Genomic DNA, 22,805 nt, shown 5'->3' with positions numbered 1-22,805 from the left:
AAATAAAAGGGTACCTACTATTTTATGTACATACGAAAACTGATCATAAAAAAATAGAATAAAAAATGTTTGACATATAAGGGGACGGTTTAAAGTTATACTGTTACATTGGTGCTGTGACCCGGATCACTGGTTGCTGCGGAAAAGGAGGAGGTCAAAAGGGGTGTGAGTGTAACGGATGTGAAACGGCTAGCTAGTTAGCGGTGGTGCACGCTAAATAGCGTTTCAATCGGTGACGTCACTTGCTCTGAGACCTTGAAGTAGTGGTTCCCCTCGCTCTGCAAGGGCTGCGGCTTTTGTGGGGCGATGAGAACGATGCTTCGTGGGTGACTGTTGATGTGTGCAGAGGGTCCCTCGTTCGAGCCCGGGTATGGGCGAGGGGACGGTTTAAATTTATACTGTTACACCTCATTGGAATGGACTTAATGATATCTGTTGGAAAAAAGTTTGGATGTTGCCACACACATACCTACTTGTTAACAAAATGAAGGAAGTTTCCTTTAAAATTATTAATAATTATTATCCCGCCAACCACTATATGAAGAAGTTTAAGGAAAACAACTCAAATTGCTCCTTTTGTAATGACCACCCAGAAACAGCGTTGCATCTTTTTTTGCATTGTATTCATAAGAAAACTGTGGCAAGACATTAGTAGACTTATAATTGAACACATTTATGAAGATTTTACACTATTTCGGAGAGATGTACTGCTTGGATTCTTTACATACGATAGAAATAAGCTGAAACATCATGTAATTAATTTCATTATTCCTTTGGCCAAATTTCATATACACAAATGTACATTTACAAACTAAAAACACATTCTTACCCTAAAAATGAAAGTGAACTGTATATTAAGACAATTAAATACTGTTAACAAAAAAAGCTGTTATAATTAAGTGTATGTATGACCCTTAAGGCCCTTGTGTAATTGTAATGTGATATTGTACCCCCCAGCTCGATTGTCCATTGTATATAATCTATATATACTTGTGTTCCCTCATGTACTTTCTTTATTGATTTGTTGTTAATAATACAAAATAAATAAAAAAGATACTGATGTTAGTCGAGACTGATGATTTTTACCATTGTGGCTACTACAGCGCCATCTAGCAGTTGCGTCGGGGATACATTTACAGCTGAAGAAATTTAGCAAAATAAACTAATTTAGTTAACCTGTCTCCTAACCTGCAAAATCAGTTCCCCTGACCTGCCATGATAATTCTCACTACCTGCTACTTAAACTAAACCCCAGTGCTGACAAACCATCAGTATCACCACACCGAAATCTGTGGACTGGAAATAAATTCAAATCTTGGATTAGTCAAGTATTTAATTCTCTTTGGTGTCTCAATAATATAGCTTCAGCATAGTTATAGTTGATGGAAATTGAATAAACAACTCCAGTAGACTTCTTTCATATCCATCTTTAGACTGCAATGGAGTGCTTATATCCATATAAATAATCCTTAAAACAATGCCAGATGAGATCCCTAATACTAGGCGAGTTGAGGATTAAAATAGAACAGGTGTATTCATAACGCAGATTGTTGCAAAACGTTTAAAATGGAAGCAAACAAAAAACTGAATTTGTCCAATAGAAACTCGTTTTGCTAAGTTTAAGAACCAAACGGTAAATGGTTTCCGTAATGAATACACCCCAGGCCGTTGCATTGATGCAGATGCACGTTCTCGGCCAGGGAAAGATCCCACTATATTTCCTTCATTAGCCTAATCCTTCCAAATGCATGGAGTGAATGAGCATACACATCAGGGGGGAAATGTGTGGAATCACACTGTACATGCAGAACCTTTTTTCAAACACATTTCATTCATGTTGTAACACGACAAAATGTGGAATAAGGGGTATTAATACTTTGAATGCACTGTACAGTCATGGCCAAAAGTTGAGAATGACACAAATATTAATTTTCAAAGTCTGCTGCCTCAGTTATGATGGCATATACTCTAGAATGTTATGAAGAGTGATCGGATGAATTGCAAAGTCCCTCTTTGCCATGCAAATGAACTGAATCCCCCCCAAAACATTTCCACTGCATTTCAGCCCTGCCACAAAAGGACCAGCTGACATGTCAGTGATTCTCTCGTTAACACAGGTGTGAGTGTTGACGAGGATAAGGCTGGAGATCACTCTGTCATGCTGATAGAGTTCGAATAACAAACTGGAAGCTTCAGAAGGAGGGTGGTGCTTGGAATCATTGTTCTTCCTCTGCCAACCATGGTTACCTGCAAGGAAACACGTGTCATCATCATCATTGCTTTGCACAAAAGGGCTTCACAGGCAAGGATATTTGTGCCAGTAAGATTGCACCTAAATCAACCATTTATCGGATCATCAAGAACTTCCAAGAAGAGCGGTTCAATTGTTGTGAACGCTTCAGGGAGCCCAAGAAAGTCCAGCAAGCTCCAGGACCGTTTCCTAAAGTGTATTCAGCTGCGGAATCAGGGCACCACCAGTACAGAGCTTGCTCAGGAATGGCAGCAGGCAGGTGTGAGTGCAGCTGCACGCACAGTGAGGTAAAGACTTTGAGGATGGCCTGGTGTCAAGAAGGGCAGGAAAAAAGCCACTTCTCTTCAGGAAAAACATCAGGGACAGACTGATATTCTACAAAAGGTACAGGGATTGGACTACTGAGAACTGGGGTAAAGTCATTTTCTCGGATGAATCCCCTTTCCGATTGTTTGGGCATCCAGAAAAAAGCTTGTCTGGAGAAGACAAGGTGAGCGCTACCATCAGTCCTGTGTCATGCCAACAGTAAAGCATCCCGAGACCATTCATGTGTGGGGATGCTTCTCAGCCAAGGGAGTGGGCTCACTCACAATTTTGCCTTAGAACACAGCCATGAATAAAAGAATGGTACCAACACATCCTCCTAGAGCAACTTCTCCCAACCATCCAGGAACAGTTTGGTGATGAACAATGCCTTTTCCAGTATGATGGAGCACCTTGTCATAATGCAAAAGTGATAACTAAGTGGCTCGGGGAACAAAACATCTATAATTTGGGTCCATGGCCAGGAAAATTCCCAGACGTTAAATCCATTGAGAACTTGTGGTCAATCCTCAAGAGGCGGGTAGACACACAAAAACCCACAAACTCAGACAAACTCCAAGCATCGATTATGCAAGAATGGGCTGCCACCGGTCAGGTTGTGGCCCAGAAGTTAATTGACAGCATGCCAGGGCAGATTGCAGAGGTCTTGAAAAAGAAGGGTCAACACTGCCAATATTGAATCTTTGCATCAACTTCATGTAATTGTCAATAAAAGCCTTTGACACTTATGAAATGCTTGTAATTATACTTCAGTATTCCATAGTAACAACTGACAAAAATATCTATAGACACTGAAGCAGCAAACTTAGTGAATGAATGTCATTGTCATAACTTTTGGCCACAACTGTACTGGAGAATTGTTTCAATACACACAAAATGAGGCAAGAATCTTAGCATGTTTTCAACCCTTTATTACAATGTTTTTGTTTCTCATTTAGGTATACAAGCTCAAAAAGACAGACATTGAAAAAAAGGTATATTTCTGTTAAAAATGGCACATTTATTGCTACATTACTGTTATATACATGACAGTTCTCAATATCTACTTTATATATATATATTTATATATATATATATATAAATAAAAATAGGAAACTGGAGGCACTTTGAGGACAAATGGATTCTGTCCCCAATGTAAGAGCGACAGTTGGTTTTGTAGCAGTGTGACCGTCTGTTGAAGGGGGCAGAGATTGGCAGACCATGAGACCGCTGGCAAAATACTAGTTGTGCGTTTTGACAAGGGAAGTTAAGGATACTGTACTCAACATTTGCAGTTCAACATTAACAAAAATGAACACAAATAACATCAGCAATGTTCAGTTTTTCAGATCATTAAAAATAATAATCCCAAAACAATGTGTCTTCTATGAGACAGAAGAAACAATGGCAGCTTAGGGTTGTCATCTGGAGCATGGTTATTATGAAAGACAAACAGGCCAAACTGGGAAAATACTGTTGCAAATCAGTATCACTCTGCAGGGTAAAATACTGTTTAGTTGATCACTATAACATCAACGGCCCAGGTCTTGTATAGGTACATACTGAACATGTCAATTTCACATTTTTCATATCAAAACAAAAATGTCTCTCTGCCCTAGTTAATAGAAAACAAAGTTGAAAAAAAAAAAACAATTAAGGATGGATATGGTACTCAGTGTTGTCTAAATCATAAATGTTTTATACGGAAGATAACAGGTCTGGAAACACTCATATCCATTAAATTCTAGAAACTGGTAATAGGGCTCAGGAAATCAAAGTGGACTCAGTTGTTCAGGGATGCCAATCACTGAGAAACAGAGGAAAAGGGTCAAAAACATGACTTTATATATGTACTGAAACACTTCCCTCCCATGTCAATCGTCTATATCTGTAAAAGGTTCTCTTGGAAAGCCACGCATGCAGTGACAATCACAGTGAAGTTTCAACAGTGACATTTTCAGGCCTGGTGAGTAACTACTAAGAATGATACGAAAGTCAAAAACCTAGCAAGCTGAAAAGGATTGCCATAAAATGAAACTGGTATGAAAAACATAACACGTTGTTCCTTTTTCAACAATAGAGTTTGCACATAAATGTTTGAGTGACAAAGCCTGCCAATACTTTGACATATCCTTTGATAGTAAGTGTGAAATAGTAACGGGTATAAATGATTTATACAGACCATCTCCAAATGACCTGTACTTCCAAAATAGTTGGTGGATGTTCTAGCCATATTAGGAGTGTTGGCGTTTACTACTTTCACCCCTTAGCAACTGGCACTTCTTGCTTTTGTCATCAGAAAAAAAGAGATTACTACGTTTGGGATGGAAAAAGAGATAGTTTGTTCCTGGCATCTAAAATGAGTTCTTACATTTAAACAAGGTAAACAAAAATAAATGCAATCCAAAAGAAAACTCATACAGCTATATTACAAAGTAAAAAATAAAATCACTTCTACAAAAAGGAGGATCCTTACAGACGTTATAAATTGTTCAAAACGCCCAATGCTTCCTGTAATTTTAAGGAACAAAAAATGTTGTCCATAGATGGCAGTTGAACGCATTCAAGGGAAGATTGCTATGATATTTCAGGACCAACGCTACAAAAATCAACCCTCTTGAAGTCCAACCATTATTCCTTCCATACTCGTCGAAATAACTGTAGTCTACTTAAAAAAAAACAGACATTTCCTTACGTCGTACATAAAATCTTTAAGTACACATGACCTGGCCATGTAGGTTTGCCTTGCCAACTGATGACACTTGCTCCACAAACGTGAAGAGAAAGAAATGAAGGCAGGTGGTTGACTCAGTTTGGGGCAGAGGGTACTGACCATGCATCCACATGGCCTGGCTGAAATGGAGAGGAGGGGTAAGGGAGTGGCAGTGGAGGGGGAGAGGCTTGCTCTGGTTTAGAGAACACACACACTTCCTGCATGTTTCAGTCCAATCTCCCCAAGTCAGAGTGAGGAATTCTTGAGATGACGGTGTGATCCTGTTGAAAAGTAGGTGAACCGGAAGTGGTTCTCAGCTAGTAGCGAGTCATGACCTGTCCTGGGTCTCTGTACGTGTTGGTGGGTGGGGACACCTTCCTCACTGGGAGTGCTTCCACTCCACCCATGGCAGTAGCAACAAACACATGAAGAAGACAAAAATGGAAGGCTTGTAGGATTCCTGGATCAAATAAATACCCACCATACAAATCCTTCAGACAGGCCTGTGTCAGCCCTTATGAGGGCAGAAACTTTTTAAAATCATTGTGCTATATAACAGCACTCTGCCTGACGATTCAATAAGTGTCCCTTCATCACTATGACTGTCCAGTCTTTTACATTCTGGTGGGGGTGGCTGGACACCTCAAACTGTACTGTGTTTCAGCCTTTTGAGAAAAAAAATGGTGGGGATGACGACAATTCTAACTCTCCCAAGCCTTGGCGTTATGCATGTATATCAGGCACATAGTTACTCACAGGTTAGATTCTGGTGTCACCTTTGCTTGTAATGAAACTATGACCTTCTTTTCAGGTGGGAATGGCAGATGACTACCCAAAGGACACAAAATCCTGTTGCTCACATGAGCAATTGATCCAAAAATACTATTTGATCCAAACAAATTTTGCTCCCAACATGTAAAGCAACTTCTCAAAATGTCTTACAAAAACATGACCATTAGGCAGAAAATCATTGCGTTTAAATTTCCTCTTTCTGTGGCCCAGTCTCTCCTTGGAGTTCAGAGTGTGTTTACTGTAAATATTCTTCAAAACTCTGGTGTATAGGGTGTTCATGGTCAGGAATGTGGCCACTGGCTTTGTCAGTTGTGTGTGTGTGTGTGTGTGTGTGTGTGTGTGTGTGTGTGTGTGTGTGTGTGTGTGTGTGTGTGTGTGTATGCGCTTCTCCACTATATGTGCTATATCGAGAGCGCACCTTTGTGGATTGACGCCCACTGAGATGCATAATAAGACAATAAGGCCACGTCTTCTAAGAGCTGTACAATCAACAGGAGCTGGAAGACAAACAGGGATCGTTATATTACGTCTTTCTGCCATTGAAATCCACTGAAGTCCAAAACAATGTAACATTTTTTATGCATATTAAAATACATTATTGGGATGGAAAATAACTTTCAGTGTACACTTGTAAAGATAGCATAGACAATACCTTTATATATTGTTTTTATAATAATCTTTGAGAACTAAAATCACCACAATAAAAGCTAGACAGTCAGGAAAATTAAATTCCCCCAAACAATGATTTTAGTAGTAATGATTTTGTTATTATGTTTGAGCAAAAGAACACAGCATTAGCTATGGCATAACTTGAAGGAAATATGCTTAGAATTCAAATGTCTTTACACCACCAATATGTTTAGAGGTGTAGCCTCTAAAAATGTCAAATTCAGACAGGCTGACCATGCTTATTTCCATGTCCCCTGCCACGCCCACCACCTATCCCCCCTTTTGATCCAGAAAAATAAATGTTATGCTCACGCATGTCACAACAATACATAGGGTATTGACAGTTACAGTATGACAGCTTACCTGGGTGTTACATATGGTTCACAGAGTTGTGTCCATCGCCGCCTAACCCGGGGTGCCCCCCTCCCATCTGCATCTGGGGGTCCACCCCCGAAACCTTCTCCTCCTCCCTCCGCTTCAGACACGCTGCCTTGGGGTTCAGGTTACGCTCTTTAGGAAGAGGAGACACGGAATCACAGGTGAGAAGTGGATCTATAGGTTCAGGTAAACTGATGGTGAGCACAAGACAATAGTCAAAGATGGACGCAAGGGGCTTTAACATCAGATTTCACAGATTCTAGTAAGCCGAGAAGGGCCTGGGAGGTTAGGCTTATCTACGAACGAGAGATGGTAAAAACAAAAAGGCAGGGACATGTGACAGGCACGGAAGGTATGATTAAGGTGTAAATGCCGCAATATTCTAGATATGAAACAAAATAGAAAAATATATCAATTGGAAAATCATGGAGAACAAAAGACCAAACAAAGAGGAGACAGCTGGACAGAACAGAGGAACGGCCAGACGGCAGCAGTGAGGTCACTAAGTGTTTGGCAGAGGTGAAGCCCCTCCTCTTCCCCATCTCTTTTCGGGTTGGGTTTGGTAAGGAATCCTTCCAGAGCTACAGGGAAGCCATACCTCAGACCTGTTTCTCCAGGCCCAGTATTAAGAGCTAGTAGGCTGGGTGGGGGTGGTACTGGATCATTTCCTAAAGGGAAGCCTACCTCAGACCTGCTTCCCCAGGCCCAGTATTAAGAGCTAGTTGGCTGGGTGGGGGTGGTACTGGATCATTTCCTAAAGGGAAGCCTACCTCAGACCTGTTTCTCCAGGCCCAGTATTAAGAGCTAGTTGGCTGGGTGGTACTGGATCATTTCCTAAAGGGAAGCCTACCTCAGACCTGCTTCTCCAGGCCCAGTATTAAGAGCTAGTTGGCTGGGTGGTACTGGATCATTTCCTAAAGGGAAGCCTACCTCAGACCTGCTTCTCCAGGCCCAGTATTAAGAGCTAGTTGGCTGGGTGGTACTGGATCATTTCCTAAAGGGAAGCCTACCTCAGACCTGCTTCTCCAGGCCCAGTATTAAGAGCTAGTTGGCTGGGTGGGGGTGGATCATTTCCTAAAGGGAAGCCTACCTCAGACCTGCTTCTCCAGGCCCAGTATTAAGAGCTAGTTGGCTGGGTGGGGGTGGATCATTTCCTAAAGGGAAGCCTACCTCAGACCTGCTTCTCCAGGCCCAGTATTAAGAGCTAGTTGGCTGGGTGGGGGTGGTACTGGATCATTTCCTAAAAGGGGGCCTACCTCAGATCTCAAGGTCCAATATGAACCCTTTCACTGCCATGCTAGTTGAGTGATAGTTGGCTGGGTGGAGGGCACTGGATAATTTCCTAAAAGGAGGCCTACCTCGGACCTGCTTCTCCAGGCCCATAATGACCTGCGAGGCCTGCTGCAGGATGATGAGTTTGGTCTGGGCCTTGTCGCCGCGCAGGTGCACCTGCACCATCCGGCCCAGCTCCCTGAACGCCTCGTTAATGTCGCGCACGCGCACCCTCTCCCGGACGTTGTTGGCCGAGCGGCGCTCCCGCTCACGCTTCTCCTTCTCCTCTGCAGTCAGGTTGTCGTCGCTGGGCGAGGCCACGCTGCAGCTGCTGCTGAGGAGGGAGGGGGCATTATGGTACACCCCAACACCTGCTGCTTTTACCCACCAAGTTGCCCCTACGGATTTAAGTTAACCCTAAATGCTGACAGTTTTTATGGATAGTTTGTGTGGATAGCCAATTGCTGTTCCAGGGCCAGTTCCCATCTTTTGTCTGGAATAGTTAGTTAGACCTGATCCTAGACCAGCACTTCCCTACAGCATTCCCTGCACATTATTCACATCCTTGATCAGACTGCCTGACTGTGACATCATTCAATAAGTGCCATATTTGGGCAGTAGGCCAGCAGCAGGAAGTGGTGGTTGTCCAGATGGACAGAATGTGTTCCAGGGACGAGGAGGAGGAGGATCACGGATGGATGATCCCGGTGGAGAGTGGTGCGGTGGAGCAGGAGAGCGAGAGAGAGAGCGGATGGATGGACTGTGAAGGACGCGGTAACAGAATCCTTTTGTTGTTACACGGCAGAATCCTGATACAAGAGCACTACTGTTACTGCTATTGTCCATGAACACATCTTTTAAGACCTCGCAAATGATATTTGCAACTGGGAATATATTTTTTTTTACCCAAAGCATGTTTTTCCATCACTTCTTGGGAGACTTTCAATTGGCTAAACAGCGACTTAAGGTTATTTTGTCAAATTGAGTTTTTTAAAATGTTGAGTTACGCGTTGGCAACCATCATACCAAATGTTCCAAATGGAATCTGACAGAACCCAGACCAACAGTCTACATCTCCTGCCGATCAGGACCCAGGAGTGTATTCACAGGTGATAATATGAGGCTTTTGGGGGCTGTCAGTGAAGCGGAAAGAAGACCAAGAGAGGGAGAGGAGGAAAGACAGCAACACACCCTCTACCAGGTCTAGAGAATGGGAAACAGGAACACAGAGATAGAGAAACAGAGAGAGCTAGATGCTGGTGCCTCATGTTAAATACATCAGCGGTCAGAGATGTATTATCTGAATGAGTGGAAGCTGAAATCACTGCTGCCATCTGCAAAAGGAAATGACAGAAAGAGAGATGGAGATGGGTATGAAGAGGACTTCAATGAAATCAGTAAATTAAAAATGTTAACATTTGACGAATAAGGGCATGCAACACAGAGACACTGTAATACGAAAGTGAAGTGAGTTAATACATTGAGGAATGGGATAGGAGCAGAACAGTGAGCCCCTCTCATCCAATCACAACCCGTATCTGCATCAGTACAGCCAATCAGCAGGCAGAATACAGGGGGCTCAATGCTGTAACTTGGGAATGGTGACACATTGCACCAGGCCGTTAACATTATACTCAACCTGGAGCAGCAAGTCCGAGGTCAGAGTTTATTTTTTAAAAATGTTGAAAATGTGAGAATCCTCTGACAAAAAAATCTTTGCACTTCACTTTGGGCCATTACCCAAAGCTGATCAAATTAATTTAGAAGTCATTATCGGGGCCTGAAATAATTGTAACAGTGTAAAAAGCTAACAGAAACATTTGTTAAACCGTGTTGTTAAACCGTGTTGCTAAGGCCTCATAAGAAGCAAAGTGATGGGAGACAGCGATAGAAGCGTATAAGGGAAATCAGAAATATAATATTAATGGGTCATTCCACCAACTGAGTGCCCTTCGCATCCCTTTGATATTTTAAGTAGAAATTGTGCACAAATATAGAATTTTAAAAGCCTATTAATTTAAATGAAGTGCCCTTTAATATAGACCACATGGAGAATTCAATCAGATTTTTTATATGAATAGACTTGCTCAAGTGCAAAATTCAGCATTTTGACATGTTTCTCCGTGCAGCCTCTGACCTCTAGGAAGATTTTAACCCTCTTAAGCAACATTTCTCCAAGTTCTCACCATCATTGTGAAGTGCTAGCCTTTTTGTTACTTTGACAAAGTCATTTCTGAAGGTGAATTATTTCATACAATTAGTGATTCATTTAAGTCTGTCCCTCATTTTAAGGTCAACCCTGTTACGCGACTTGAACTCTCGTTTTAATATGGTGAAACTATTCCTTCAATATTTTTTCCAAAATAAACATCTACTAGTCAAACGATAGTGTAAAAATAGGTGAGCAGATTCCACTCTTTTTGTCCATTTGCTGGTGTTTTGTGGTGGAAAACTAGGCTGGTCAAGTGTAACACTTCAACCCTGTTACACAAAGAAATGTTTTTAACAATTCAACTTTGTGAAGCTTGCATTCAAATGCCTCTCCCTGTTGCACACAAGCTTCCCACCATCACAAGGGGATTTATGGCTGATTTAACAAGAATTTGTCCACCTGGTTACTTCGGCTAGTAATTATGTAGTATATATTTTTCTTTGTACCTCTTGAGATGGGAAAACATGTTTTTTTATTAAGTTGAACATGTGCTCTTTATGACAGAATGTCAAAATTATGAGAATTCCAAAAGTTTTTCTTACACTTCTCAAAGGGCAGCGAATTGGTGGAACGAGCCCTAATATAGTGGAGGGGGAGGCAGTCACATGAAGCAGCCCAGACAGACCGACCCATGCTGTTTAGATCAGGCAACACATGACACCAAACCAGGTAGGTTGTGTATGTGCACACAGCAGCAAAGCCTCAAAGGAACGGAGAAGGGGCCACATCCCAAACAGTCTAAATAGCTTCCTTTCCTCGTCCCATTTTCTCCAATCATAACAAACTAGATGGTTGGAAACTTGTTTTAATACTTGAAAGTGGCCTCATCGCCTAGTCTGCTCTCCATCTGCAATGATCTAAAAACACAGGAGCCCGACACCTTTCCAATGACTTCACATCAAAGAAGGAAAAGAGACAAGTAAAGCAAACCACTCAAGAGTATGGAGACATTCCAGGGCCTTTACCCTGAAGGATACTAGAAGGCATCAGAGAATTGGGACGCGGCCCTACCCTGGTTCTTTGTCCCGTCTAAAACCGGACCCCAGTGACAGCACACTGACCTCGGACTTGCTGCTCCAGGTTGAGTATAACATTAACGGCCTGGTGCAGAATGAGCAGTTTGGTCTGGGGTTTCTCATTAGTCAGGTGTAGCTGACACATGCGCCCCAGCTCCTTAAAGGCTTCGTTGATGTCCCGCACGCGCAGACGCTCACGGGCATTATTTGCCACCCGCCGCTCTTTCTCCCGCTCTTTCTTCAACTCCGGCGGCAGATCCTCGTCATCCTCGTCCTCATCATCGTGACTGATGAAGAGTCAATGTAGGCCAAGGGGGGAGGTTTGGTTGGAAGGGATAGAAGACATATTTACTAAAGTGGACAAGACTATTAGGTTCTGTTCTAATCACTTGCTAGAGAATTATTAAATGCTTTCATTCTGGGAGTGCTGTACTACAGCTTCTGGACCATTATGACAAAGAATAAGCTCTTCATTCTTTAAGCAAGAAAACAGGACTTCATATAATCCTCTAACATACTTCTGCAAACTCATATATAACATACAAACATGTTTTCTTTATCAATGTTGAAAATGTTAGGGTAAAAGCCAGGTTCATGTGCTGCAATAGCTGTGAAATGATCAAATCTAATTTCATCTCGGTTCAAGTCATCAAATTGACAATTGAAATTCATAATATACTTACGCCATCAGTTACTAAACCTGGGGTATCCCTTTCAGAGCTTGTGTGTTATAAGAATGTGTTATAATTGCAAGATGATACAAACCTTCACTCAAGGCACCAACAACGGCACGGCTCAAGGAGCGAGAAAAGCGTTTGCTATGCCTGAGTAAATCGTTTATGCTGAAATTCTGCCGACCAGGTATAAATAAATAGATGTCAGTTTAGAATTATTCTCAAAAAAATGTTATTTGGTGTCTATATTTCTGGACACACCCCCTGAGGTGAGGCGCACATGACTGGATACAGACTTACTCTGCTCCCGTGTCTGATAGGGAGGAAGAGAAGGTCTGGAAGGAGAACGTCTCTCTGAAAACAACGGTAGACACGAGGGCACACATGATAACAGTGCTAGGGAGAATCACCTCTTTTTGGGTGCTGGGGCTGTGTTAGGTTGAAATAGAGAGGGTAAACCTGCACTCCCTGAATGGACATAATCATTTTCAACAGATGTCTTGAAAATGATCAAATAAATCCTGATATCGTTCAGTGAGAGTTTACCCCCTTTATAATAACAGCAGCACAGTCCCCACGACAAATCAATGAGCCACATTCGCTAGCCTAAGCTAACAAGATGGTTAAACAGATCAAAATGTCCCACTTCCGATACCACAACAATCACCTAGTGCTTAGGTTTTGACAGGAGTTTTATTTATTTTGTAAATAGCACTGCACAAACAACACTAAAAAGAGACTGGAATGCAGTATGGTGTCGAAATGACTTAATTTGATCAATGTGCCAACTGATCAGACAATTGACACGGTAATACCTGCCAGAAAACATCTGAATCCTAACTTAAACCAGCTCTAAATGTAAACTTCCAGGTAAATCATGCATTGACGATGACGACGACTTGCCTGAACATAGAAGTCCTATACTTGCATCTCAAGAGAGTGACTGACTGATTTCAGTCATATTAATGTGTCATTGCTACAGACAGAGGGCATAGTCACCTTGTTCGGGTGCGAGCCTTCGAGTCTTTCTTCTCGTCCTCTGACTTATCAGCCACGGAGGAGTTCTCGTCATCCTCCTTGTCCTCCCTTTTGATGTCGGCGCCACTGGACGAGTGTGTGGAGCGAGAGAGGCCTGAGGGGAAATGGGGGGGGGGGGAATAAGTCAATGCCAAGCACAGTAGATATTTTGAGAAAGAGGGAGTCAATCATTTTGTCTCCTTTCCTGAATGGCAAGAGAGGGGAAAATAAAGAGTGACAAGGAGGAACTAACTGGTGAAGCCCTCAGGCTGGCTGCCAGACTGGGCTGAGGGAGGGCCATGGTGACCATGCAGACCAGGACCACTAGAGGGCGGACCAGCAGAGTCCTCATGGTGGTTGGCCATCTACAGAGCAAAGGAGAAACATGGGATTCGATAGTTACAGTCCTACAGTCTCTTCATAACATAGCTGTCACATGACTATTTACATGAGGCTGTATAGAACAGCATGACAATAAATAGACAGAATCCTAAACCTTCCATATGGCTAGAAATGCCCACTAAAGATCTAATCATCCCTCCGGTTCTTACAAGGTTGGGCAGTCTGTTGGCCAGTCCCAGGCCGGCGTTGTTGAAGGCCTGGGCAAGACCTCCTATCCCAGCGCTGAGGAGGCTGTGCATGTCAGTCAGCCCCCCTGGGCCCCCCTGTCCCCCGGCGTGGCGCTGCAGAACGTGTATTGCCTCCTCCAGACGGTCCTCCATTTTGTTTTGCTGTAGAACAGAAGGTAAGTATAACAAACGCTGTTTATTCATCAACTTCAACTCATCCAGCTTGCTTCAGACCAAGGTGTTATTCGTGATCTTTTAAGATATGTGACTACACACGTCCAGGAGTAGGACATGACATGTAACTCACCAGAGCCTGCAGTCCTCCCTCAAAGTTTGGAGAGGGTGTGGCCTGTCCCGAGCCCCGGGACCACTGAGAGGCAGAACCTACAGAGACAGGGAGACATTAAGCATCTGGACAAAAACTTTGTCTTTGAAATAGTTGGCACAAACCGCAAGAGTGGGGCTGTCCATCTAACAGGCAAACGACCATTCGGTTGAAAAGCAGTCAACCATAACTTGTTATCTAGTAACTCTAGACAAGATGTAATCTAATTATGTACAATTTCATTAGAGGTTTTATGTTTGGCCATTTCAGACACCACACTCACAGCACTGGTGTCAAAGAAGAACCTAATCTGGTCGCTCGATTCCACATTGGACCAACAGTGACATTTGCACTTCATCTGCCTGTGAGAAAAAAAGCTATTTTTTTTGTCATTTTCCATGTGGCTGTAACCTTACACCACAGGATATGGCCCCCTAAGGACTAAAACAGGTGGGATCCACTAGGTCAGTTCACTGACGCTTTTTCTCTTACACCTACCCAAACACTTAAATCACTTTAGCAAAATATCACCTTAGCCCAGTGTTCAGTCACAACCGAATAGAAACTAGCTAGGAATCAGCAGTAGGCTCCAACCCACCATATAAGAAAAGCTTTGCTAGGTTTCACTAAGGGTTAACCCAATTGTGATCCTCCAAGCTACAGGTGTACTCTCCCTGCCATGTCCTGGGGAAGGGCTAGTTACAGGTGTATTTTCCCTGCCCAGTCACCTGCTATGGCCTGGGGAAAGCTAGGTGCAGGTGTATTTTCCCTGCCCAGTCACCTGCTATGGCCTGGGGAAAGCTAGGTGCAGGTGTATTTTCCCTGCCCAGTCACCTGCTATGGCCTGGGGAAAGCTAGGTGCAGGTGTATTTTCCCTGCCCAGTCACCTGCTATGGCCTGGGGAAAGCTAGGTGCAGGTGTATTTTCCCTGCCCAGTCACCTGCTATGGCCTGGGGAAAGCTAGGTGCAGGTGTATTTTCCCTGCCCAGTCACCTGCTATGGCCTGGGGAAAGCTAGGTACAGGTGTATTTTCCCTGCCCAGTCACCTGCTATGGCCTGGGGAAAGCTAGGTACAGGTGTATTTTCCCTGCCCAGTCACCTGCTATGGCCTGGGGAAAGCTAGGTACAGGTGTACCTGCCCAGTCACCTGCTATGGCCTGGGGAAAGCTAGGTACAGGTGTATTTTCCCTGCCCAGTCACCTGCTATGGCCTGGGGAAAGCTAGGTACAGGTGTATTTTCCCTGCCCAGTCACCTGCTATGGCCTGGGGAAAGCTAGGTACAGGTGTATTTTCCCTGCCCAGTCACCTGCTATGGCCTGGGGAAAGCTAGGTACAGGTGTATTTTCCCTGCCCAGTCACCTGCTATGGCCTGGGGAAAGCTAGGTACAGGTGTATTTTCCCTGCCCAGTCACCTGCTATGGCCTGGGGAAAGCTAGGTACAGGTGTATTTTCCCTGCCCAGTCACCTGCTATGGCCTGGGGAAAGCTAGGTACAGGTGTATTTTCCCTGCCCAGTCACCTGCTATGGCCTGGGGAAAGCTAGGTACAGGTGTATTTTCCCTGCCCAGTCACCTGCTATGGCCTGGGGAAAGCTAGGTACAGGTGTATTTTCCCTGCCCAGTCACCTGCTATGGCCTGGGGAAAGCTAGGTACAGGTGTATTTTCCTGCCCAGTCACCTGCTATGGCCTGGGGAAAGCTAGGTACAGGTGTATTTTCCCTGCCCAGTCACCTGCTATGGCCTGGGGAAAGCTAGGTACAGGTGTATTTTCCCTGCCCAGTCACCTGCTATGGCCTGGGGAAAGCTAGGTACAGGTGTATTTTCCTGCCCAGTCACCTGCTATGGCCTGGGGAAAGCTAGGTACAGGTGTATTTTCCCTGCCCAGTCACCTGCTATGGCCTGGGGAAAGCTAGGTACAGGTGTATTTTCCCTGCCCAGTCACCTGCTATGGCCTGGGGAAAGCTAGGTACAGGTGTATTTTCCCTGCCCAGTCACCTGCTATGGCCTGGGGAAAGCTAGGTACAGGTGTATTTTCCTGCCCAGTCACCTGCTATGGCCTGGGGAAAGCTAGGTACAGGTGTATTTTCCTGCCCAGTCACCTGCTATGGCCTGGGGAAAGCTAGGTACAGGTGTATTTTCCCTGCCCAGTCACCTGCTATGGCCTGGGGAAAGCTAGGTACAGGTGTATTTTCCTGCCCAGTCACCTGCTATGGCCTGGGGAAAGCTAGGTACAGGTGTATTTTCCTGCCCAGTCACCTGCTATGGCCTGGGGAAAGCTAGGTACAGGTGTATTTTCCCTGCCCAGTCACCTGCTATGGCCTGGGGAAAGCTAGGTACAGGTGTATTTTCCCTGCCCAGTCACCTGCTATGGCCTGGGGAAAGCTAGGTACAGGTGTATTTTCCCTGCCCAGTCACCTGCTATGGCCTGGGGAAAGCTAGGTACAGGTGTATTTTCCCTGCCCAGTCACCTGCTATGGCCTGGGGAAAGCTAGGTACAGGTGTATTTTCCCTGCCCAGTCACCTGCTATGGCCTGGGGAAAGCTAGGTACAGGTGTATTTTCCCTGCCCAGTCACCTGCTATGGCCTGGGGAAAGCTAGGTACAGGTGTATTTTCCTGCCCAGTCACCTGCTATGGCCTGGGGAAAGCTAGGTACAGGTGTATTTTCCCTGCCCAGTCACCTGCTATGGCCTGGGGAAAGCTAGGTACAGGTGTATTTCCCTGCCCAGTCACCTGCTATGGCCTGGGGAAAGCTAGGTACAGGTGTATTTTCCCTGCCCAGTCACCTGCTATGGCCTGGGGAAAGCTAGGTACAGGTGTATTTTCCCTGCCCAGTCACCTGCTATGGCCTGGGGAAAGCTAGGTACAGGTGTATTTTCCCTGCCCAGTCACCTGCTATGGCCTGGGGAAAGCTAGGTACAGGTGTATTTTCCCTGCCCAGTCACCTGCTATGGCCTGGGGAAAGCTAGGTACAGGTGTATTTTCCCTGCCCAGTCACCTGCTATGGCCTGGGGAAAGCTAGGTACAGGTGTATTTTCCCTGCCCAGTCACCTGCTATGGCCTGGGGAAAGCTAGGTACAGGTGTATTTTCCTGCCCAGTCACCTGCTATGGCCTGGGGAAAGCTAGGTACAGGTGTATTTTCCTGCCCAGTCACCTGCTATGGCCTGGGGAAAGCTAGGTACAGGTGTATTTTCCCTGCCCAGTCACCTGCTATGGCCTGGGGAAAGCTAGGTACAGGTGTATTTTCCCTGCCCAGTCACCTGCTATGGCCTGGGGAAAGCTAGGTACAGGTGTATTTTCCTGCCCAGTCACCTGCTATGGCCTGGGGAAAGCTAGGTACAGGTGTATTTTCCCTGCCCAGTCACCTGCTATGGCCTGGGGAAAGCTAGGTACAGGTGTATTTTCCTGCCCAGTCACCTGCTATGGCCTGGGGAAAGCTAGGTACAGGTGTATTTTCCCTGCCCAGTCACCTGCTATGGCCTGGGGAAAGCTAGGTACAGGTGTATTTTCCCTGCCCAGTCACCTGCTATGGCCTGGGGAAAGCTAGGTACAGGTGTATTTTCCCTGCCCAGTCACCTGCTATGGCCTGGGGAAAGCTAGGTACAGGTGTATTTTCCCTGCCCAGTCACCTGCTATGGCCTGGGGAAAGCTAGGTACAGGTGTATTTTCCCTGCCCAGTCACCTGCTATGGCCTGGGGAAAGCTAGGTACAGGTGTATTTTCCCTGCCCAGTCACCTGCTATGGCCTGGGGAAAGCTAGGTACAGGTGTATTTTCCCTGCCCAGTCACCTGCTATGGCCTGGGGAAAGCTAGGTACAGGTGTATTTTCCCTGCCCAGTCACCTGCTATGGCCTGGGGAAAGCTAGGTACAGGTGTATTTTCCCTGCCCAGTCACCTGCTATGGCCTGGGGAAAGCTAGGTACAGGTGTATTTTCCCTGCCCAGTCACCTGCTATGGCCTGGGGAAAGCTAGGTACAGGTGTATTTTCCCTGCCCAGTCACCTGCTATGGCCTGGGGAAAGCTAGGTACAGGTGTATTTTCCCTGCCCAGTCACCTGCTATGGCCTGGGGAAAGCTAGGTACAGGTGTATTTTCCCTGCCCAGTCACCTGCTATGGCCTGGGGAAAGCTAGGTACAGGTGTATTTTCCCTGCCCAGTCACCTGCTATGGCCTGGGGAAAGCTAGGTACAGGTGTATTTTCCCTGCCCAGTCACCTGCTATGGCCTGGGGAAAGCTAGGTACAGGTGTATTTTCCCTGCCCAGTCACCTGCTATGGCCTGGGTAAAGCTAGGTACAGGTGTATTTTCCCTGCCCAGTCACCTGCTATGGCCTGGGTAAAGCTAGGTACAGGTGTATATTCCCTGCCCAGTCACCTGCTATGGCCTGGGGAGAGCCCACTGGAGTAGATGGAGATGAAGGGAAGGTGTTGCTGTTGTGGTCCGAAGGATAAATCTACACAGAAAAAAAACAACGAAACAGTCATTCAATAGTCAGATCTGTGATACAGAAAACAGTAGAACAGAAACTCTGCCTTCTCTATTATTTGCAGATTTGGTTTGATCTTAGTCTTGGTAGATAAATCAACTTTGCATAATCACTGAAGACTATGCTTGATGTGGTCTGTGCCACTCTACTCACTGATGCCAGGGCTTTGCCGATCTCATCTCCTGAGCTAGGTGGAGCTGTTCCCCGGTTGGCTGGGAGGGAACAACCGGGTAGATAGTAAACAATTAGAACTGACATTTTTACAATTTAGAGAAAATATGGAGGTAAAGGAAGAAACAAAGGAAGAGACAAAAAGTGTGAGAAAAACAGAGACAGGCAGATAAAAACAGACAGTCTTCAGAGTGTCAGTGGTAGACAGTCGTACCCATGATGCTGTCTGTTCCATTGATGGGGGGGGTGTGGTTGGGGACTCCGTAGCCAGCGGACCCAGGGTGAAAGCTCCCGTTCACCTCGCTGCCATGCAGGGGGTAGTTCTGGGGCGAAAGTGGCAACGGCTGGCGCTTCTGCACAAAAACAGGCTCAAAGTCATTCTCTGGGCGATGAGTGAGAGAGAAATGGTAATGTATTCTATACTACTATATAGAGAACCAGCTAGTGTGTGTTAGTAGTCGCACCAGTCTGTCCTGCGGGTTGATGGCCGTGAAGGGGGCGGGCTGGCCCAGGTGAGGGGAGTTACCCAGCACAGCAGAGTAGCCCGGCTGCCCCATCGGCCCGGCAGAACTCCACGGGTCAGGGGAGGGGTGCAGACCTTCTGTCAGGGGGGAACCAGGAGGAGGGGTGTTTGTGTGTAAAGGGAGTGGTGAGAGGGGATGTTGGGGGGGTTATAGAGGGTTGTTTGTGTGGAGGGGAGAGGGTGGTGAGAGGGGTGTTTGTGTGGAGGGGAGTGGTGGTGAGAGGGTACAGGGGAAAGGGGGGGGGTAGAAAGAGCCACCAAAAATAAGACAAGGGGTCACATTCGCCTGATGACTCCATCTTACTGTACAGACAGACGACTCACTAGCACACTCCCATAAGGTGTTTCAACAGGGAGGATGAGACAATACAGGCAGTAATGGGGCACATACATTGTGGCCAGTTTATTAGGTACACCAGCCTGTTCACAAAAATGGATGACTCCTACAGACATCGACTCAGGGGACCGTGGATTGCTATATAAAGCAGGCCCACGGCAGAGGCATTCAGTTACTGTTTGATTGAACACTAGAATGGGCTAAACAGGGGCTAAACAGGCGTAACGGTCTAAGGCATTGCAGTGCTTGAGGTGTCACTACAGATCCGGGTTTGATCCCAGGCACTGTCGCAGTTGTTTGTGACCAGGGGACCCATGAGGCGATGCAAAATCGACACGTTTACCCAGCCGGGATGTCCTTGTCCCATCGCGATCTAGCGACTCCTGTGGGGGGGGGGGGGTGCAATGCACGCTGACATGGTCGCCAGGTGTACGGTGTTTCCTCCGACATATTAGTGTGGCTGGCTTCTGGGTTAAGCAGGCAGTGTGTCAAGAAGTAGCGCGGCTTGGCAGGGTCGTGTTTCAGAGGACAAGACTAACTAACAATTGAATATCACAAAATTGGGGAGAAACAAAGGGGTAAAAACAACAACAATTCTTACAATAAAAGAAAAGAATTGTCAAAACAAGTGACTGAGCACAGTATGAGAGTCTGTACCAGGCCCACTGGTTCCAGTATGTCAGGAACACTCCCATCAGCTAACTACAACAAGAATTGTCAAAACAAGTGACTGAGCACAGTATGAGAGTCTGTACCAGGCCCACTGGTTCCAGTATGTCAGGAACACTCCCATCAGCTAACTACAACAAGAATTGTCAAAACAAGTGACTGAGCACAGTATGAGAGTCTGTACCAGGCCCACTGGTTCCAGTATGTCAGGAACACTCCCATCAGCTAACTACAACAAGAATTGTCAAAACAAGTGACTGAGCACGGTATGAGAGTCTGTACCAGGCCCACTGGTTCCAGTATGTCAGGAACACTCCCATCAGCTAACTACAACAAGAATTGTCAAAACAAGTGACTGAGCACGGTATGAGAGTCTGTACCAGGCCCACTGGTTCCAGTATGTCAGGAACACTCCCATCAGCTAACTACAACAAGAATTGTCAAAACAAGTGACTGAGCACAGTATGAGAGTCTGTACCAGGCCCACTGGTTCCAGTATGTCAGGAACACTCCCATCAGCTAACTACAACAAGAATTGTCAAAACAAGTGACTGAGCACGGTATGAGAGTCTGTACCAGGCCCACTGGTTCCAGTATGTCAGGAACACTCCCATCAGCTAACTACAACAAGAATTGTCAAAACAAGTGACTGAGCACGGTATGAGAGTCTATACCAGGCCCGCTGGTTCCAGTATGTCAGGAACACTCCCATCAGCTAACTACAACAAGAATTGTCAAAACAAGTGACTGAGCACGGTATGAGAGTCTATACCAGGCCCGCTGGTTCCAGTATGTCAGGAACACTCCCATCAGCTAACCACAACAAGAATTGTCAAAACAAGTGACTGAGCACAGTATGAGAGTCTGTACCAGGCCCACTGGTTCCAGTATGTCAGGAACACTCCCATCAGCTAACTACAACAAGAATTGTCAAAACAAGTGACTGAGCACAGTATGAGAGTCTGTACCAGGCCCGCTGGTTCCAGTATGTCAGGAACACTCCCATCAGCTAACTACAACAAGAATTGTCAAAACAAGTGACTGAGCACAGTATGAGAGTCTGTACCAGGCCCACTGGTTCCAGTATGTCAGGAACACTCCCATCAGCTAACTACAACAAGAATTGTCAAAACAAGTGACTGAGCACGGTATGAGAGTCTGTGCCAGGCCCACTGGTTCCAGCATGTCAGGAACACTCCCATCAGCTAACTACAACAAGAATTGTCAAAACAAGTGACTGAGCACGGTATGAGAGTCTGTGCCAGGCCCACTGGTTCCAGTATGTCAGGAACACTCCCATCAGCTAACTACAACAAGAATTGTCAAAACAAGTGACTGAGCACAGTATGAGAGTCTGTACCAGGCCCACTGGTTCCAGTATGTCAGGAACACTCCCATCAGCTAACTACAACAAGAATTGTCAAAACAAGTGACTGAGCACGGTATGAGAGTCTGTGCCAGGCCCACTGGTTCCAGTATGTCAGGAACACTCCCATCAGCTAACTACAACAAGAATTGTCAAAACAAGTGACTGAGCACAGTATGAGAGTCTGTACCAGGCCCACTGGTTCCAGTATGTCAGGAACACTCCCATCAGCTAACTACAACAAGAATTGTCAAAACAAGTGACTGAGCACGGTATGAGAGTCTGTACCAGGCCCGCTGGTTCCAGTATGTCAGGAACACTCCCATCAGCTAACTACAACAAGAATTGTCTCCAGTGGGAAAGCGATCAACACTGGACAATTGAGGAATGGAAAAATGTTGCCTGGTCCGACGAACCCTGGTTCCTATTGAGTTAGGCAGTCAGGATTAGGCGTAAGCAGTATGAGTCCATGGCCCCATCCTGCCTGGTGTCAACGGTACAGGCTGGTGGTGTAATGGTGTTGGGAATGTTTTCCTGGCACACGTTAGGTCCCTTGATACCAATTGATCAACGTTTCCATTCCCTGTGGAATTCAGGCTGTTCTGTATGCAAAGGAGAGTCTGATCTGGTACTAGATGAGTGTACATAATAAACTGTCCACTGAGTGTATGACATCATTGGTCAGCTAAAATACATTATTTCAATAAATCACCTCACCCAAAACGGCATTTCACACAACCTTCTCCATGTTGCCGAGGTAGTAAAGTGGGTAAACCCATAGTGCTAAGTACAGTGTGTAGTTTAGGCCCCCAGACAGGATCTGGTATACACTAACCTTGCATATAGAAGGAGCCGGGGTAGCCCACGTTCCCAGGCTTGGAGGCAGGATACCCTGCAGCGTCTCGATTATAGTCCTCTCCTGAGGCTGACGCATACACCTACAGAACACACACAGTAGGGAGATGGGGGGAAATCGGACACAGTTTTAAAAAAAGGTTTCAAGTTAGTCTCACAGGCACAAGTACAGTGAAATGCCTTCCTTACAGGTTCTAAACCCAACAATACAAT

The 22,805-nt window shown here is 45.7% G+C and overlaps 1 protein-coding gene across 6 annotated transcripts in view; it reads right to left on the bottom strand.

Annotated features, from left to right (window-relative positions):
- Window positions 1–3,471: 3,471 nt before the first annotated feature.
- The window catches only part of tcf3a (transcription factor 3a), a 45,967-nt gene continuing 26,633 nt past the window's right edge, over window positions 3,472–22,805 (bottom strand). Inside the window, exons 9-21 of one of the 6 annotated variants that reach the window (XM_052476430.1) lie at window positions 22,573–22,675; window positions 19,307–19,443; window positions 19,057–19,195; window positions 18,825–18,883; window positions 18,560–18,638; window positions 14,174–14,250; window positions 13,849–14,028; window positions 13,551–13,662; window positions 13,280–13,412; window positions 12,581–12,634; window positions 11,652–11,893; window positions 7,092–7,238; window positions 3,472–6,556 (exon numbers count right to left, since the gene is read on the bottom strand). In XM_052476430.1, coding sequence (XP_052332390.1) covers window positions 7,099–7,238; window positions 11,652–11,893; window positions 12,581–12,634; window positions 13,280–13,412; window positions 13,551–13,662; window positions 13,849–14,028; window positions 14,174–14,250; window positions 18,560–18,638; window positions 18,825–18,883; window positions 19,057–19,195; window positions 19,307–19,443; window positions 22,573–22,675 — 1,455 coding nt within the window. In that variant the 3' untranslated portion in view covers window positions 3,472–6,556; window positions 7,092–7,098. Of the gene's footprint in view, window positions 6,557–7,091; window positions 7,239–8,464; window positions 8,713–11,651; window positions 11,894–12,580; window positions 12,635–13,279; window positions 13,413–13,550; window positions 13,663–13,848; window positions 14,029–14,173; window positions 14,251–18,559; window positions 18,639–18,824; window positions 18,884–19,056; window positions 19,196–19,306; window positions 19,444–22,572; window positions 22,676–22,805 lie in introns of all 6 variants that reach the window. The other 5 variants (XM_052476429.1, XM_035799428.2, XM_052476428.1 and 2 more) reach the window with 5 other exon arrangements.

This window comes from Oncorhynchus keta, chromosome 23 (genome assembly GCF_023373465.1).
Source record: "Oncorhynchus keta strain PuntledgeMale-10-30-2019 chromosome 23, Oket_V2, whole genome shotgun sequence".
NCBI lineage: Eukaryota > Metazoa > Chordata > Actinopteri > Salmoniformes > Salmonidae > Oncorhynchus > Oncorhynchus keta.
The sequence above is the reverse complement of the archived record's forward strand: the minus strand, read 5'-3'. Positions and strand labels throughout refer to the sequence as shown.